Source organism: Ascaphus truei, chromosome 17 (assembly GCF_040206685.1).
Source record: "Ascaphus truei isolate aAscTru1 chromosome 17, aAscTru1.hap1, whole genome shotgun sequence".
NCBI classification, from domain to species: Eukaryota; Metazoa; Chordata; class Amphibia; order Anura; family Ascaphidae; genus Ascaphus; species Ascaphus truei.
Window position 1 is genome coordinate 38,750,445 of NC_134499.1, and position 19,316 is coordinate 38,769,760.

The 19,316-nt window shown below is 42.3% G+C and overlaps 1 protein-coding gene and 1 long non-coding RNA gene across 4 annotated transcripts in view; one reads left to right on the forward strand and one right to left on the reverse strand.

Annotated features, from left to right (window-relative positions):
* The window catches only part of CACNA2D3 (calcium voltage-gated channel auxiliary subunit alpha2delta 3), a 597,478-nt gene that overhangs the window by 330,918 nt on the left and 247,244 nt on the right, over nt 1-19,316 (reverse strand). For all 3 annotated transcript variants that reach the window (XM_075574868.1, XM_075574867.1, XM_075574869.1), the window contains exon 5: nt 18,615-18,777. In XM_075574868.1, coding sequence (XP_075430983.1) covers nt 18,615-18,777 — 163 coding nt within the window. The remainder of the gene's footprint in view (nt 1-18,614; nt 18,778-19,316) is intronic.
* The window catches only part of LOC142468364 (uncharacterized), a 144,252-nt gene that overhangs the window by 45,424 nt on the left and 79,512 nt on the right, over nt 1-19,316 (forward strand). The gene's annotated exons all lie outside the window — the stretch shown is intronic.

Genomic DNA, 19,316 nt, shown 5'->3' on the forward strand with positions numbered 1-19,316 from the left:
CTTCAATAGATAATAAAAAAAACACTCAATAAATTGTACAGTGCCTTAATATAAATTGTACTGATGAGGTCATACTGTATACTCGAATCTTGGCAGGTGAATCTTATGGCAAACAAATGAAACCAATGTTTTTGACTACACTGGGATGAAAATAGCCCAGATAAATGGAAGCATTGTAATTAAATCACGCATTGTAATTAAATCACACATATATACATAAAAATATTTTTATGAATTATAGAATTATAGAATTATATAGAATTATATAATTATACAGAATTATAGAATATTGAAAAAAAAATGACGTTAACACTAGCTGGTTTACCAAAGGTATCTTGTGCTAACTTTAAGCTGTGTTTGTCCTATTTTAATTAATTGGCCCTTATATACAAAAAGACTCCTAGAGGCTATAGGGTGTGGGCTTTAAAACGTTCCAGATTGTTAGAATAATTATTATACTACCGATCGCAAGATATGCTCCTGACATATCTAGTATTTAAAAATTCTGCAGCTTGGAAATTGGAATCAGTGTTCAGAAATCCAGACACTAGAGATCTTTGTATGAACAAAGCAATGGCCGTAGGAGAGATTGGGAATAAGATCTGCCATACACCACTTGAGTAGAACCAGATGGAAAAAGTAGAGAATGCTCTATTTCTTTGTCCGGAAGCCAAGACGTATAAAGCATGAAGCAACCTGGTATGACAAAGTTCTCCACAATCTTGGCCTTAAAGTTAGGACCCAACTATCAGTTGACAGGCAGAAAATAAACAGTTTTGCAATATGCACTTACAAAGTACACAGCAAGGTTATGGGAAACTTTTGTTAACTAGAATACAAAGCACAGCTTATACATATTGGCTACTGCTATCCTGAATAACAGTAAGGTCCTATATACTATGAGCATTTCCAGTGTCTGCAAATATAAATTACTACATTTTTTTCCAAAATATTCCAATGTTACAATTGATATAATTTTTAGTCGGTAATAGAACGAGGTCGGCGTAGGATGAAGTGCTGAATCTTTTAATGATAATATTTTGAAGGTACAGTATTGTCAGGGTAGAAATTCATAAAGAGTTAGAAAGTAAAGATTAGGTCAAAGTAAACACGAGTTCAGATTGTAGCCCACTTAATGAGACCCTCCAGGCAACACTTTAATAGGTTTGAAGCAGGGGGTCTCTGTAGCTGAACCCCGTTGATTTCAGCCCTGGGGACCCCCTGCTTCCCGAGATACTTCCTTCCATAGGTGGTGCCGATAAGAGCCCCGACATGGCGATCAATACAGCAGTTTAAAAGCCCTGCGATCCAATAGGAAGCCGCCACATCATCTCCTTGTGACTTATTGGCCCTTGTGACACAGGAGCTTTAAACTGCACAGATACCGGCAGAAAGTATCTCGGGAAGCAGGGGGTCCACGGAGCTGAAATCCACACGGTCCACGGAGCTGAAATTCACGCGGCCCTGCTCCGGAGACCCCCTGCCTCAAACCTATCAAAATAAACATGTATAAAGGCAGTGTCGCCTGGAGAGCTCCTTTAATAACAGTGATTTGACAATATTTTTACTAAAATAACATTTTGGAAACACTGTTTATTACAGTAGTTTGCTGACATTTTCAACAGTATCTCCGAGTCTGAATGAAGTTACAACTTGCAGAACTGGAACTTTCAACTAACGATGTATCCGGGATTTACACTGCGGCACGTCAAGATAGAAACCTGATCCTAGCTAGCAGTAAGATATGATACCAAACATTAATAAGACTGATGCATTCTGCCAACTCTGATAAATACATGTATGTCTAAATATAATGAGGCAATATTTCGCAGAATTATTGTGCTGGTTACTGTACTTTGTTCATGTGATTAAAGTAACGGAATTATGTACAGCAATAGCTGTGTTATCCGGCATTTTACCAGCTGGCAAGCTTTAGTATCTAGAATTTCTGATACATCCCAATACAAATCTTCAATGTAGTAACCGGAATCCATCCCCAAGCTATCCGGCACCTCCAGATCGCTCCGAGTATTTCCGAGTGCAGTGGGATGTTTTTAGACAGTATTACAGTAGTATTACTACGATTGATGAGTACCCGTACTCTATACTCTTCTATTTTATACGTTTTAATGTACTGTAATTCTTTGAAAATGTGTACTATAAGTGTGGTATAAGTTGGATAACCTGGAATGTTTGCTTCTCCGCCACTTCTCATGTCCGGTACATGCTGGATAACAAAGATTTGACTGTATATAAGTGTCGTATATATATGTATCCAATGTAAGTGGAAATGTTTTTGTGACCTACTGTACATCCACCTGTGAATGGGTTTGGGATATTGGACAATGCATTTATTTCATTGTTACAAATGCATTGTCCATGATACATTTTAATATGCATATTGTACTTTATGTGTATATGATGTTGCTGTATAGATATATAGGGGTGCAGTCACGAGTATCCGAACACTTGCCTTGGAAAATCTGGGGCAATCTCCCAGTAATGCTGCAACATTTCTGTGACATTTCTGCAGACAGACTAATGGCCCATCGGATTAACACAGCGGGGGTTTGAATGGGACAGCCAGGGACCCCCGCTGTGTTAATCCGATGGGCCATTAGTCTGTCTGCAGAAATGTCACAGAAATGTTGCAGCATTACTGGGAGATTGCCCCAGATTTTCCAAGGCAAGTGTTCGGATACTCGCGGCTGCACCTGTAGGGCGCAGACAGGTATCTACAGATTATGTTGGGAAGTACCACAGAATGAGATGTGATTATTTGAGAACATTTGAGTTTATCCCATTTAGAATTGAAGATTCATCATTAATTAAATATACAAATATGCAATATCTACAAATTTTCTCCATACTGTACCTCTCCGTGCTGCACCTTTATCTAAATGATTGTTGTTGATATATTGTTACATTATAGTCACTCACTTGAAAAAACAGTGTTTTGCATACTTCAAATGTTTAGAACTTTATTGTTCATAGTGTACGTCACATAAGTGGCCCTGACATTATGCATTGCGTCTTTCTGACGCATGATGTCAAGGCGTCATATGTACCGATGTCTTGTTTACACCATGACATCAGGCACCAAGATGGCGGCCGCCCTGGGTGAGTGTCTATTTATTCTTGTACGTTTATATTGCACTTTTTTGTACGTGCAACCATTTTGACATTTTCTTGCTATGATTGCAATTGAATAATTCATGAAAGACGCGTTTAAATCGATCTCTTTTGGTGTGACGTTTTATTAGTGACTTAAGCGCCATATTGGTTTTTTTTCCTGTATTTTGTCTACTACAATAAAAACAATTGCAACTAATAAGTAGTCTTAGCTAGAGTTGTGCACGTGTCTTTTTTAATTGGTTGGCAAACATTTTCAAGGTTTTTCTTACATTTTAAGGTTTTGTGAAATTTTACATTGCTCCAAAGTCAAAGTTTGGCAGAATTTAGCAAAAATGACAGTAAATCTGTATATACTATTTAAAAGGCCACTGTATATAAAAGGCCACTGTATATAAAAGGCCACTGTATATAAAAGGCCACTTGACCTTGCACCTTGATTTTATTACTTGGCAGACATTTTTATTTTTTTGCAATAGTTGCCTTTTTACAAAGTTTTTCAAAATAAAACTTCAGTTTTACAAAATGTTTCACAGAAGAAAAAAAAAAACACATTTCGCCGAATTCATCAAATTAAAAATCCCACGTGTGGGCACATGCGCACGCCTCAGACAGGTGCGCACGCCTCAGACAGGTGCGCACGCCTCAGACAGGTGCGCACGCCTCAGACAGGTGCGCACGCCTCAGACAGGTGTGCACGCCTCACACAGGTGCACAAACATGTTTATCACCATTATCTCATAGCATACAATGCTTCCCCTGCAGCCAAGGAATGTGGGTAACAATATGCAAATGAGCACAGTGTGTCACTTTTTGCTTCTTGTCCATGATAACACAGACCCCTATAAGCATATGCCTGCCGCATGACACAGCTTTTTCAGTACAGCGTGGGTTAAAGAAGTGCAGAGCCAGTAACCCTTCTCACAGACAGCTTTTTGACCTAATTTACAATAGTCAGTGAAAAATCTCCTAACTGCTCCAATAAACTAACTGTGAACAAGAGATTAAGACATAAAGAGGAGTGGCAGCAGGATGATACTGTACGTGTTTGTCTGATTAAAATGAGTATAAACGTGACATCTTGTTAGTAAATATGGTCCTAAATCTGGGTTATTGAGGTTTCTTTAGATTTTTAACAAAATCAGATCCCTGAATTTCAATATTTTAACATTGACCCCTTCAGTGCCTTAATGACGGACAGTGTACATCATGAAAAACGCCTTCTCAGGGCCCTTATGACGTGCCGTTGGAACCCATAAGGGATCCCGTGATCTCTCCAACAGATATCCAAATAGATACATAAATATCAGAAAAAAGGTGACGCCGCACACAGCCAAACGGAGGCAGGGAAGGATGGATAAAAGGAGGCAAAAAGACCCTCCAGCGCGCAGGGACTCCTTAACAAAGCACCGACCTGTGCAAAACCTGTTGGAGGGCTTTTGCCGCGTTTTGTCACGGTTCCCCGTCTCCGTGTGGCCGCCCGCTGCGTCACCTTTTTTTCTGATATCGATTGCTACATATATCCTGTACAACATCAGTTTATTGTGTAGGGCCCTTACTGTTGGGTGAATCCGCACACTGTTGCAATGTGCTGTAATACATTTGTTGCACGCTTTATTTTAACTACTGATAACGCAAAATATCACAGAGTTTCCATACGTTACAATGGCACAACACATCCCACCATCGCCTGCCAGTTGGAGCACTAGCTTTGCTACATCTGTACTTTCCCGTTTAAAATTAGTTAAAGAAAGTCATTATTTCCTTGTCACATCTTGGCTGATTCCGGTCTTCACACTGAGATGTGCGATGGAAATGAATGTTAACGCACAAAGCATCCACATGATAGATGGGCTGATTGGGGAACAGGCAGTGAGAAAAGATTAGCTTCACTGAATATGTTTAGCTAGAAGCCAATACAGACAGAGACAGATTAGAGATATTATTTAAATAGCTCAGAGTAATATTAATGCTTCTCTATGTGTGACTATACATATAGTATAGAGACATGGTGTGGGCTTGTGGCACGATATTCTACCCCGAGGGGGGCCGACTCAGACCCTAAGGGCCACCAACAGGTTTTAAGTTTTTAGGATATCCCTGGGTTAGCACAGGTGGGTCAATCAGTGGCTCAGTCACTGAACCACTGATGGAGCCACCTGTGCTTTATCTGGGACTGATTGAGTCACCTGTGCTGAAGCAAGGACTGATTGAACCCCCTGTGCTGAAGCAGGGACTGATTGAGCCCGCTGTGCTCAAGCAGGGACTGATTGAGACACGTGCTGAAGCCAGGACTGATTGAGACACGTGCTGAAACAGGGATATCCTGAAAACCTGACCTGTTGGTGGCCCTTGAGGACTGGAGCTGGCCACCCCTGGTCTATCCTCTTTTGACTCCTTCCTTGCAATTTATTTCAGGCCCCTCTAGAAATGAGAAATTGCTTTGCCACAGGAGACAAGGAGTAAATGGCAAAATGCCTTATGCTCTTTCTAAAATCCAAAACCTACACCGTTAAATCATTTAATAGAAAATAGAATCAGGGAATGGGAGCAATACTTTTCTTAAGAGTTACGTCTCCGGTAAATACTTTAGAGCTCCATGTTCAAATAACAATAATGGTTTGTTCTTGTATAGTGCTGCTAGCTAGTTTGACAGAGACATTTTGCAGGCTCGGGTCCCTGCCCTGTGGAGCTTACAATCCATGTTTTTGGTGCCTGAGACACAGTGACTTGCCCAAGGTTACAAGGAGCCGACACTGGGAATTGAACCAGGTTCCCCTGATTCACACTCAGTGCCAGTCAGTGTCTTCACACACTGAGCTGATCCTTATCTGGACCCTGAGTGATTTGAAGCAAAAAGTGACACTGTGTGCTCATTTTCATGTCATTTCCCAGAATCCTTTGCTGCAGTGGAAGCACTGTATGCCAAGAGATAATGGGGAAAGGCAGGGGTGCAGACCTGTCTGACACGTGGTATTGCTATTTGCTGTAAATATTTTAGAAACACATTGGGCCTCAGTCGCAAATTACAACTCTGTCAAAGTCATGCATTTATGTTTTACTGTAATGCAAATTCCTCTTCCAAGATGGGACCCAAAGTATTTTCTAAGTCGATGTAGTAATACATAATAAAGCCCATGCATGCTGCCTGTGCGGTATGTACATAGGAATCCCACCTTAGTAGTCCCATTACAGGATAGGAAGCTGGGGGTCCATACTATCCTAGGCTTCCTAGTGGCCGTTGGTTTGGTTTGGTGGACATTTAAACCCAGTAATTTCACCAATAAGTATCTCAATAAGTATCTCAGGGGCTGGACATCACTGGATTTGCGCAGAACACAATCTCCCCTAGAAAAGGAAGACCATGACGTAGTCACTACATCATGGTGCAAGCAAAGGGTTATTCAGGTACATTATGGTGTGGTAATGCCAGGCCATTAGACCATATGGTGTGTTGTATTATACTGCAGCAATCCCTCCAGCCAATTAGGCGAGGGAAGCCCATGACCAGGGGGCAAGCCCCCTCCCCCCTCACCTCGCTAGGATCTGTGGGTCACCGTCGTGACCCCTGAGGGGGGGGGGGCAGGCCAAGGGAGGCTTCAAAAGAGGCAGCCGGGAGCCGAATCTTCCATTCTGCTCCAGGTCTGTGGCAAAATTCCCACCCACCCACCCCATTAGCAAGACAGTCTGGGGCAGATGCTTGCCCCCGGCCACTCCATGGAGTAGTTACAATTCCCTTGGTGATAAGCTGTCTATACTGCCTGTAAGCTGTAACATGTACCATCATATTTTACAGGGCAGAGTCCGAAGACCTCCCGAGAAACAAAGGACTGAAGTTCCTTCAGGAGGCTCCAGTTGGTCGTTTTGCCACTGTCGCGGCGGCAGTTCGGGGGTAAGTGCTTGTCCTTGCCAGATGGGCTCGGGGCGGGCGTCGCCCGGGGGTAGGAGCGAATGGGCGGGGTCAAGCGAACGTGACACCCGGGAACCCACTCGCGACAACGGCCGGCTCTTTAGGGGTCGGCCGGGTACGGGGGCAGCAGGCCAAGGCCTGGCTGACCCTCTGACCCCACTCTGGCATGGACTAGCGCTTACTCCAGTATTATGATTGTTAATAAACAAAGCCACGGACTTTTATACCTCCAAATCTGTGTCTGTCATTACTTGTCTGTTTATATGTGGGTACCGGTTCCAAGTGGGAGGGGGAGGGGGTCCCTCGCAGCCTCCCTGGTCATGTATTTCCTGCAACCAAACCTTGTGTTATGGAATTCATGCAGGCTGCCATAAGATATCGTGCGATGCCGGCACCACATCCATTGTGTTCCTCATGTCCCCCAACAAAACACTTCTCCTCCGGCAGTTTGTGTCGCTGTCCGTCCGGCTCTGTCTGCAAAATGTGAAGAACTGAAGTCATTCTGCAAACAGCCACCGGAGCAAAGCTTGCAAAGAACTGCAGATGTCTTAGGCTTTGGTGGAGTAGCTAGCTACCACTATCTGATAAATATGACTTGAATATAAAATCTTCCTTAATTAGATCATTATAATATAAAGTCATACCTTGCTTAAGCCACAAAACATCTTTTGTGGCATGTCCTATGGAGTTATATTGCATTTTACACATGGCTTAAGGAACATTAGTAAATGTGGTAGGAGCCATAACAGAAGATAATCCCGCTTCTGTATATGTAGTCTGATAGTTGGAAAAGTCTTTGATATACTTTTTCGCAGTATATGTAACTCGCTGCAGTTGTGATGGTGTCGGGAGGTCTTGATATGAAGTCAGACAGACTGATGAGAGGAGGAGATGATCACAGGCTCCAGAGGCCAGATATCAACAACGCCTCTTTGGCCGACTGTGCTACAAGATACTACAGTGGCGGCCGAGCTGAGTCTTCAGCGGCCGCCACCGCAATGTGCGGGCAGACCCCGGGCAGACGCGGCAGGTGACACGCGGCTGGTGACGCGTGCCGCGCGTCACTGTGGCGCCGGTCACACGTCCGCCGGCATCCCCGGGTAAGGGGACATGGGACAGGGAAATGGAGGGGAGATGCGGGAAGAGGGGGAGCAGAGGCAGCCAGGGGGTCGCGAGGGGAGGGGAAGACGCGCGAAGCTGCCGAGCAGAGGCGGAGCAGCCAAGCAGCCAGGCAGTCGCGAGGGGAGGGGAAGATGCGGCTGAGCGCGGCCAAGTTCGGCGCCAGCCAAAAAAAGCCCCGGAACATTACGGGCATTTGTGAGATTGAAGTTGGCCGCAGCAGTATGTGACCCATCACCCATTCATTCTCCTCCCTAAAAGAAGAATTTGCTGCATACAAAGCACACGGTTCAAACATGGAACAAGTGGGCAGAGCTCCCTGCAGCATAAGGAGCAACCGAGCTCTAAATATTGCTACCGAGATTCCCTACAAGAACAAAATTCTTATTTTCAATCTGAAGCTGAAAATCACAAAAACGCGTCCAATTCCCTGGGTCGCGACGACCTATCTAGATCAAATAATCAATGACTCCTCTCACCTTTACACAGGCTGTCCTCTTGCTCTCTACGTTCGGGACATAAATATTCTTCCATTTTCTCCGGGTCAGAATACAAGCTTGGCTCTGAGAAACAATGTCTATCTGCGTGCCACCGGCTAACACCGGCTAACACCGGCTAAAGATTGCAGAATCTCCTCGTTCATATCTTACTCCAAATGCTCAGAAGGGAAAACAGCTCTTTTTCACTGGATCGCAAACTTTTATTCTTTTCTCAAAACAATTCAAATGAATCTATAAAAGTTAGAGGCGAGTCTCCCTCAAGCTTGTTTGAAATTGGCTAGAAACAGCCAGAGAACTCTGCTCAACATACATTAACCCCGGTGTGCCTGATACAAGCACTCAATCTCTAACGTGAATGCGCTTCTCCTTTTTCTGGACCAGCGCGTACCAGTTCAATTACAACATATTATAGTCAGTTGAACATGTTGTTCTTATTCTACGTTTCATGTTACAGATGCAGCAAAACTCACTGTTCCAGTGCTGAGGACAAAGAAGCAAAAGTGTGTGGGGACCGGGGGCCGTGTCCGCCGCGATAGAGCTGCGCGGGGGCCATGCTTCAAAATGTCACCACCTGCCTCGTCAATCTTCTGCTGCTGTGACCACGCGTGGCAACAGAGATACTTAGTCTTGATACATCTTCATGGGATTCTAATATTTTCTCTTGTAGGCATAGGCTGGTAATATCTGCAGGTAAACCTGCTAACGAAAGGTGTTAATACTGCAATTCTACTAGTTACTGACCTAGTAATTGTGCTCAATACGCATCAAACCCATTGTGCAAGATACGCCTTTTCACAACAAGCGCTTAATCTTAATATTGTCAGTGGATTTTTTTTAACGGTGCTTACCAGTTCAATTAAAAGATTCTACATTCAAAGGGTCATGCTGTTATTCTATGTTCTATATTATGTTAACTACCGTATATGTGGTTCTAGTATTCTCCTCTTTATTAACTTGGCTGTAATAGCTACAATCAGACCTGGAATAGAAACTATTAATACAGGGAAACTACCATTTATGGATCTAGTGAATACCTTCTGATATCAATGTAACAGTATATGGAATACGTTGCAGCGTTTCTCTATGTTAATATCACATTAATCTAGGGACATTCTGGTCAAATTCAAGTTGTGTGCCATGGTTTTACAAATGTAGACTTTTTAGGACTACCCTAAAGCAGGGGTGCTCAACTCCAGTCCTCAAGACCCCTCAACAGGTCAGTTTGTCAGGATATACCAACATCAGCACATGTGCAGGTGAAATACCCTCTCATTGAGCCACCTGTGATGGGATATCCTTAAAACCTGACCTTTTAACAAGGTCTGGCATATCTGTATCATGGAGAAATTAGCCAGCCTAACGAACCACACCTGCCTGAACTTCCAGAGGGTTTGGCCAACATGGATTCTATACTCGGGACATGCAGGTATAAACTCTCACGCGGTCCTGCTGTAATAAGTGGGCTAGGGTTTACGCCTTTCCCCTCCTGCTTATCCAATATTGGGGTCCCCCATACCTCACATCCTCGTGACGTTGCTCTTGAGACCCAAAGAAACTACCTGATTTTATTTCTATTGTGCTGTATCGTTGATATTGATTGTTTTGTAAAAACTCCTGCATATTGTAACTTTTGAAATGTGAAGATGTTTAAACTTGGAAATGTACCTCCCCTCCCCCCTCCCCTCCCGGCTTTATTTTTGTTCCCTCCACCCTTTCCCGTTTGTTTTTCTCCCTCCCACCCCTTCCCTTGAAAAACTTCAATAAAACGTGAGTTTCAAAAAGGGAGAGGGAAGTAACTGTGGTCTCATAGACTGCAGGGAACGGGCCAGCGAAGGGGGTTTATCCCCGAAACGTTGCACCCCAACTTACCATCTGTATTTTTAATGTACGCATACGACCATTTTACTCGTTGAAATAACTCGTCACTTGCTAAAAGTGTACATACAGTATTTTACCTTCTCAGTATTGTTGCGATACCTGGTTTTTAAAATAATAAATGTTTGTGCTGCATTCACAATAGATTTTAGGGCATCAAAGTCAAGATGTTGTTAAACAGAACTCCAAAAATCGTTTAACGTCTCAGACTTAAACTAATTCCTCTAAAGAAATATTGGAAGCGGAAAGGAAGCTTCAACTCTGTCATGAAATGTGTCCACACAATGCTTTTCACTGCCATACGAATAGACAAGCGCATTCACCGGCAGTTGATAAATGCGCACAGTAATCAAAACGTATGCGAGTCTCGGAAAAGAATCCTCCGAGTGTATAGAGTTTGCTCGGAAAGATATTGAAACATGATGAACCGAAGCCATTTTTTTGATTAGGTAGGTTTTTCAATTTGCCAGTTAAAAGGATCTATGAATATCATTCAGTCATACTTCCCTATCGACCCCATCCAAAAGGCTGTCAGGCGAAGATTACCTATTTTCTAGAAAATTAGAACTAAAAAAAAAAAAAAAATTCATCCACAACTGGTAAAATAAGATTATAATCCACAACTGCCAGATATGGCATGAAAAAAAAAAACCCCAATGATGTACCATTTCCTTTCCTGCGAATACCACGATTCTACAACAGCTGTAAAATGTAACTGCTGTACGCAAGCAGAAATATTCTGTAGCAATTTGAAAGAGCCAGCAGCCATTTTGATTCTATTTCCGCTTTAAAAAAAAAATATAATCCTAAAAATAGCAGGAATAAATCAACAAATTAGCTATGGCTCCAGAAATAAATTCTACAGCATTAATATAGAATATGTTCCCTATTTGTCAATTATTTGCACAGCTTTTATTGAAACCATTCAAACAACAAAGCTTGTATTGAAACCATTCAAACTGCAACAAAACGTGGTTTCATTTTGCAGCCGACTTTATTCTGACTGTACAAAAGCACAAACAAAACCACACCCTCGTTACCAACGGACTCCCAGATAGACAGAGATCCGCTAAGTCCGGGCTCATAACATCGTTATCAAAGTCAGTAACGGACGTTATCCACACCCACACAGCCAACTATATGCAGAAACTACAGCCGTTGGGTATCTGATTATAATAGGCCTAACGGTTAATTAGCACTGCCCTGCGTCAGCTTCAAATAACATGGATCTCGTTACGCCCGGCGTGGCTAACGGTGGCGTTAGCTGCCTCCAGACCCGGACATATGGGCCTCTCTCCCAGCTTACATATTCCAGGGTCTGGATGGAGCCAACGCCATCTTTAGTTAGGTACCGCATTGTAACGGGGCGCACTTCTTTTGCGCACCATTTGCACCAACATCTGTTATAGCCACCACAAGGTCCCGTTACAGCGGAAAACAGCGCTGATTGAGCCACCTGTGCTGAAGCAGGGATATCCTTAAAACCTGACCTGCTGGTGGCCCCTGAGGACTGGAGTTGGCCGCTCCTGAGTTATTGAATTCACATTTCTATATAATATAGGATTTTCACCATTTAAGGGATGAAAGGAACGGCAGGGCTCTTCATACTCGATCATTAAAAGCTTCATTTTATATAAAAAGTGCTTCACTTACACAAAGTTCCACTTGTGCAAGCCCCACGTATAGTTATTTCCTGTCACAATTATATAAGTTCTACGAGGCATGTTTTAGCCATCGAAATATATTCCTTCTGTTCAACATCGTTCTAAGAAAACCACTTGTGGTTGATAAAGACCACATGATGGATTCATTCAAATTCTTGGTACATATTTTCCAGGCAGGTTGATTTATACAGTATGCTGCTTAATGCAAGTATGGGCTGGGGGACACGGTGGGAAAAAGGGAACTCTCCCAAGGGGTATCTGGGGATAAAGGTTTTAAAACCAATTAATATATCACATAACGCAAAGGATAAATAGAAATTGTTTCCCACAATAAATGTAACCATCAAATAGTAAGAGCACAAGACAGAAAATGAAGTGAAGTAGCAACGACTAAGGCTGAGGCCGCGGTGCCTGCACCCGCGCGGAGGCTGTGAAGTGGCCCGCGTGAAGCGGATGCTTTCCCTGGCCTTGGTGGGCGGGCCGTGGGGGGCGTTCCTAGGGCCGTGCCTAGGGGCGTCACGGAGCTGGTTCCTCCTCATTGGGCGAGCCGCTCACGTGACCGGTCCGTCGCGCCAAGAAATCAGTTTCAACTGATTTCATGCGCAACGCGCGCCCCCTCCCGCTTCCACACGCACGCATACCACATGGACGCGATCACTGCCTTAAGGCAGTCTGATCGCTCCGCACTGTCTGCGGCACCATGGCCCCAGCCTTAGAAACTCTAGGGCAGGAGTTGCCAACTCCAGTCCTCATGGGTCACCAAGAGGTCAGGTTTTAAGGCTATCCATGCTTCAGCACAGGTGGCTCAATCAGTGGCTCAGTCGTTGACTGGCCAACCCCACTCCTCAACAGATCAGTGTTTACGGATATCCCTGCTTCAGACTGAGCCAGTGATTGAGCCACCTGTGCTGAAGTAGGGATATCCTTAAAACCTGACCTGTTGGTGGCCCTTGAGGACTACAGTTGGCCAGTCCTGCTCTAGGGGGTAGTAAAAGAAAGTTAAATGCATGTTGTTCTATATGATTGATTTACGTAAAAACAAAGTCCCCACAACTAATGTCGGCACTAAGTAACTCTCGTGGCCCTGTAACAAGAATAATGACAGTATTGAGCATGTTATTCTGAAATTGAATTATGGGATTGATTAACAATCCTCTTTACATTGCTCATTTAAACCCCACAATTCCGTCTGATGATAAACAGTACTCTATAAAATCAGCATCGGCCGTTACTACAGGGACATTATTTACATGTGCTGCACGGGTCTTCTCTGGGTTTCAGGTCTGTGTGGTGTGCACAATAATACAACTCACACTTCCATATACCATAAAATCAGGGCAAATAATGGTCCTTTGAGTGTTTGGGATGGGGCCCCATGAGTGCAATGCCATATACCTGAGAATAGGGGTCCAGGGGCCCCTGGATTCATTGGTTATCAGCTCTCAAGAACTCCTGCCCCCACTTACCTTCCCTAGTTGTTCCTAAAACAGACACTGCTACTTATAGCCTAAGGAACACCCCCCCCCCCCCTTACTGAGATTGGCGTTGTACCCCCTAAGTGGAGTTATTTCCTGAGCCAAAGTAATTAACCCATTGGATCCCCAATGGCTGGCTACAGATGTATTTGTGTGCCATTATTTGTAACTAAGCAGGAATACAACTCCAGAGGAAGGAAAGGGAACTGCAACAAACAAACAGAGCAGTACTGTAAGTACGTGAAATCTTTATAACTGAGCAGACAAAGTTAATAAAGAACAATAGATAGGTACATGTAATAAAATGTTATAATTTTATTTAGTGCAGTCATTTACAGTAAAAGCTTTAGTCCTACAAAACTTCTACACAATTCACAAAGTTCATCTTTTGTTCAAATGTCTGTTTTTCATTCAATGAATTGAAAAAGTGCCAGTAGCATCTCCCAGAACCCTAAGCTACAAAGCAGGGTTGGATTTCACTATACAACTTGCAGTGATGCTATAAAAACACTGTGCTAGTAGACAAGTAGTTAGCTGAAGTACCTCTATTTGAGATATCTTTATAAAGTCCCAACGCGCTTTGCATCTACTACTTTAAGTAAGTTACCAAGCACATGACAATACTGTTTTTAATTGTCTATTGGCCTTTAGTACCATATTTCTAAATATTATACTGCTCATATTGTATTTGTGGCTTCATATTGCTGGGGTGTGCTAAACCTCCCCTAGATGAAAATGACCCTTTGCTGTAAGTTTCTGCTTTTCTTATTAGTGGTTAGTATACTTTTGGCTTTTAATATTTATCAAACCGTGATCATTGAATTGCTACAGTATGCAAAGCCTTTCCTCGGTATCACCCGGAGAACGGATTCATGGCATCATATGACTTGCAGAGTTCATTCATTCACTGGACTTAAGCCTCATCTGGGCTCTAACGTACAGCACAAACAGAAAGGATTTAGCCAATTAAGATCTCAATTCATTTTGATGCTTTTAAGGCAGAATTCAATTAGAGGTATATTTTTAAAAAAAGGGATGGAAATCTTCAATTCATAAAAGCAACTGTGACAATCTGAGTGCATTCTGTGGTAAGGTAATATTTTTTGGTAATCTAAGATGGACTACTGCTTGAAACCCTCGGGTCACACAGCTGGCATGAATTTCAGATGGCTAAACCACGTCTCCAGCAGAAAGAAAAAAACTATGTTACCTGAATAATGAACATAAAAGATAAATATTTTTATCTATAGAAACTAATTTGATGCTATGCCATATGTTCACAGATCCAACACAAAGCTGAAGAGGTTGTGTATAGCCTTCCTTTTTTAAGTACACAATATAAAAGCTTAGCACTCTTTTAAACACTTTTAAGAAAACAGCACTGAAATATTTCAAGAGACACAGGGGCTTATTGTAGGAGATCCGAAGTTGTCATTGCCAAAGTAGGGGGTTTGGTGTGTCCAGAAGTCGCAGGATGAAGTGTGAGGAAAAAATCATATTCTCTATTTCAAATTGCATCTCTAAAAAGTGTCTAACCATATGGTTTAATGGAGGAGGCGTTCCAATTGAGTTGTATCTCCAGTTGTATATATGTCCCCTCAAACCTGAAAAAGGAACACACTTGAGGAGATACCCTGGGGGATATACTAATCCCTATGCAAAGTATATTTAATTTAGTCACCCCTCCTAATATACTGTTCTCACACCACCACCCAAAAGTTATATTTCAGGCTCTGGTGGCAACTTGCAATTCCTATCTCGGGTGCTTGAGGTGGCGAGACAAAAATGCGAGTTGTATGAAGTGGTTTAGCCTCTTGCACTTTTCGATGCTACTAGAATTCAGCAAGTTTGCAAAAAATGTGAGTTTGTTCGGATTAGCAGAGCCGGAATGAAACCGCTTCTAACAAAGCCTTTTCCGTGCGGTTTGGACATGCGAGAATGCCACTCCGCCTCTGAAGGGCTCTTTACAAGCGGATTATCACACTTCAGAGCTACAAAAATAGGCCCCGTTGTGTTATGTGTTTCTCAATCCTCATTTCAGTGAAGATGAATCCAGAAACAGTTTGACTTCGAATGATCTCAGTTGAAATACCAGCCATTCGTGGGCCAAATGTTGTCCTTATTGTAGATGCACAACTGTGCAAAGTTCTCACCCAAAATTCGAAATAACTCCTTTACCTTGGGCAACCCATATTGTGATGTCAATATTAATGTAAACCATTGAGGATTACAAAGTGTTCTGTGGTGTCTGAGGAATTCACGCCATGAATCCTGGAGCAATATTATTAGTAAAATTAATATTCATTTTTTTTTTTTTTTTTTTTTTTAGAAAAGGTTGGAAAATACATACAATAAGAGGAAAGGAGAACATGGGGAGCAAGTCCTCAAGACTGCCCCCCCACAGGTCATGTTTTAAGGATATCCCTTCTTCAGCACAAGTGGCTCAATTGGTCCCAGCTTCAGCATAGGTAGCTCAATCGGTCCCAGCATCAGCACAGGTGGCTCAATCAGTCCCAGCTTCAGCACAGGTGGCTCAATCAGTCCCTGCTTCAGCACAGGTGGCTCAATCAGTCCCTGCTTCAGCACAGGTGGCTTAATCAGTCTCTGCTTCAACACGACTGAAGCACACTGATTGAGCCACATATGCTGAAGCTGGGATCTTGAGGACTGGAGTTGAGCATCCCATATGTAGAAAAACGAAACAAAGCAGATAAGATTATTTAACTGCCCCGTGGGACATAGTTAAGTGAGGCAGTTAGTTGGTTTAACATTCCAAAGTCTCTTGCTGCTTCCCAGATCCTTCTACTGTACTGAAACCCTTCACCAAAACGCCCATCTTTTATTCCCATAATAAATAGAGACAAGTAGCGACAAAACAGGCAGGTAGTGAGTGAAGGTATGGGTTTTAAAAGAAGGTGGAGATCAAGCAATAGACATTAGAGAGAAAAGAGAGGGGTCAGAAAAATGGAAAACAAGAACGTGGCACAAGAACGTGGCACAGAATAGCAGCAGTTCTATCGTGCACTGAAATGTCACAAATGCTATTACTATGGTAATTGCTCTTATTTTATTTAAATATACTTGCATTGATACCAATAGAATCTCGCTTTCTTCTCCAGCATTGTAAATAGCTCTTATAGTAAGATGTGTCTCCAAAGTATAGATGTAAAATTAACTTCTGCAGCCACCAAGTGATTTCAAAGTGCTTTCATCTAGATTTGATGTCAGTGCACAATGCATCAATCCTTATGCAAATGTGAGCTATGAGCATTAACTTCAATGTATTTGGTACTTTGATACAAAAGTATTTGCTGTTACATTCTGCGCCTGTGTACTTTCATTCCCCACAGAAGAGAGATGTACAATATTAAAAACTGTATGCTTTAAATATTTAGTATAAACAAGTGATGCGGGCGATATTCTGGAAGAAATTTACATGCACCGTAGTACTGCTGGAGTATGTTCTGCGTGTACGTAAATTCATGTTATCAGGAGATTTTCCAAAGCTCCATTTTCCACAGAAATAAAAGACAGTTATAAACCATAACATAGCAAATAAAACAACCATTTATGAGAACATTAACATCTACAACCCTTCTTTTCCCCGTGTCACTCGGCATACAATAATCCCATTGCAGCCAGGGATTCTGGGTAATGGCATGCAAATGAGCACAGTGTCTCACTCTTTACTTCTTATCCATTTTAACATGGAGCCCTATAAGCTTATGCCTGCTACATTACACAGCTTTTCAGCACAGCCTGGGTTAAAGAAGTGCAGAGATAGTAACCCTACTCACAGACAGCTCTTACCACCTTTGGGGTATCGTTGGTGCGAGGTTGGTTACTGACCTTGCATTAATATAGTGGAGTTAAGCATGGACTGGATCAAAATGTCATGGTGTCATTGAGTGACATTAGTTATTCTTATAATGAGCAAGGGAGCAACCTATTTATAAAGCAAGTAACAGTGCATGATGTACTACTCACCTCTGAGTGTAATGTCTCCCTCAATGGTAGAAAACCCCTCAAACATTTATTCTGTCTCGTATCAATCATTTTTTTAATCAACTAATCTTGTTAAATAATAAAAGACGCACATTGTAAGGAGCCCTTATCATGTTTTCACCATCACGAGGCCTGGCCCATTAGTTCCCCCATTTAGTAAGTCTTGCATATTTTGCTCTCCTCTAGGGGTGATTGTGACCTCTGCTACCCGAGCGCCGCGGGTGCTGTCCACAGGGAAGAGTAGAACCTGTGTAACTGTGGCATGGTCACTGCACTGGAATGTCCATAACTCCTTACCCACAGCCTGTACAAACATTCCCCTTGAGCCCCCGTCGTTGGCTACCATAGTAGCCTGCTATCCCTTTCTCCCTAGTACAGGGGTTGCGGACATGTTGCTATGGTGGTTGGTAGTTTTTGGTGTATTCACCATCTCGCCGGGCGTTATGCAGCTGACCGGAGGAGTAGGAGGAAACTCCTGTCCAAAGCTGCAATCTACTTCTACCTATGAACCATTTATACTGTATATGTGTGTGGGGGTAATATGGAGCCTTTTTGAGGGCTCAAGGGCCACATATAATATGCGTTGCCTACCAGTGGTACAGCTTGTTGATGAACTTGTACTTGTTCTTATTATACAGAATAGTTTTTTTTATTATAGCCAATATCATAAGAGCATACAGTAGTGATTCTTCAACCTGTTTTTGCTACAATGCCACACAATCACAGAACAGTTCCAGAAGATTATCTGCTGGAAATACAGTAGATAACCATGCTAAAAAAACAAACAAATCATGGATTTATGAAGGCTACAGCAACATCCTGCTAAGTGAGGCAGAAAAGTTTACCTGTCATCAAGCCATTCATCCACAGGATAAATACAAACTTTACATACTGTATATCAGCTGCACATCCGTGAAATATTTGCCATACCTACCTTTGTTGTACACATTTGTTGGCACTTGGACATCACTTAAGCTGATGTTAACAGGCAAATTATTAAAATGGTCATTTGGTAAAAGCAGAAATTCCTTTCCCAGCTCTAGGAAATTTCCTTCTTCATCTCTTTCATTAATTAGAACAGCATTGAAGTATTCATACTAAAAAATAAAACACATTGGTAGTTTCTGTTAGAGCATTTATCAAAAGATAATTCATACTTAACATTTAAATTAAATGAAAAATATGCAGCTTAAGCATCACTAAATATCAGTTAGCAATACATTTAACTGCAGGTTGAGTTTGTCTTAGTTACTAAAGTCTAATTTGGCATAACCTCCTTTTGCTAACCATCCCTGTCAAATGTAAGACACTTATAGTTATTAAGTGTACTGCAAATATATGCAAATAAATACATATAAGTGTGATACATACTGCTAAACCTTACAAAAGACCCAGAGTGGAGTTGAAAGTTCCTTCACCAGTTTAACACAAACATAAAAATGAAAAGTTGTCTGTAACGCCTTACAAAGGGCATTGTGTCCTCGAGGAGTCTGTAGTCGTTTATACACCATGTCTGGGAAGAAGATAAGCAGAAGTGGTTTTGACAAAAATATTGATTCTTTTTGACCTAGTGCAAAAATCGACACCAACAGAATCCGAAAAAGCCCTTTCCCAATCCTTATCTATATAGGATAGT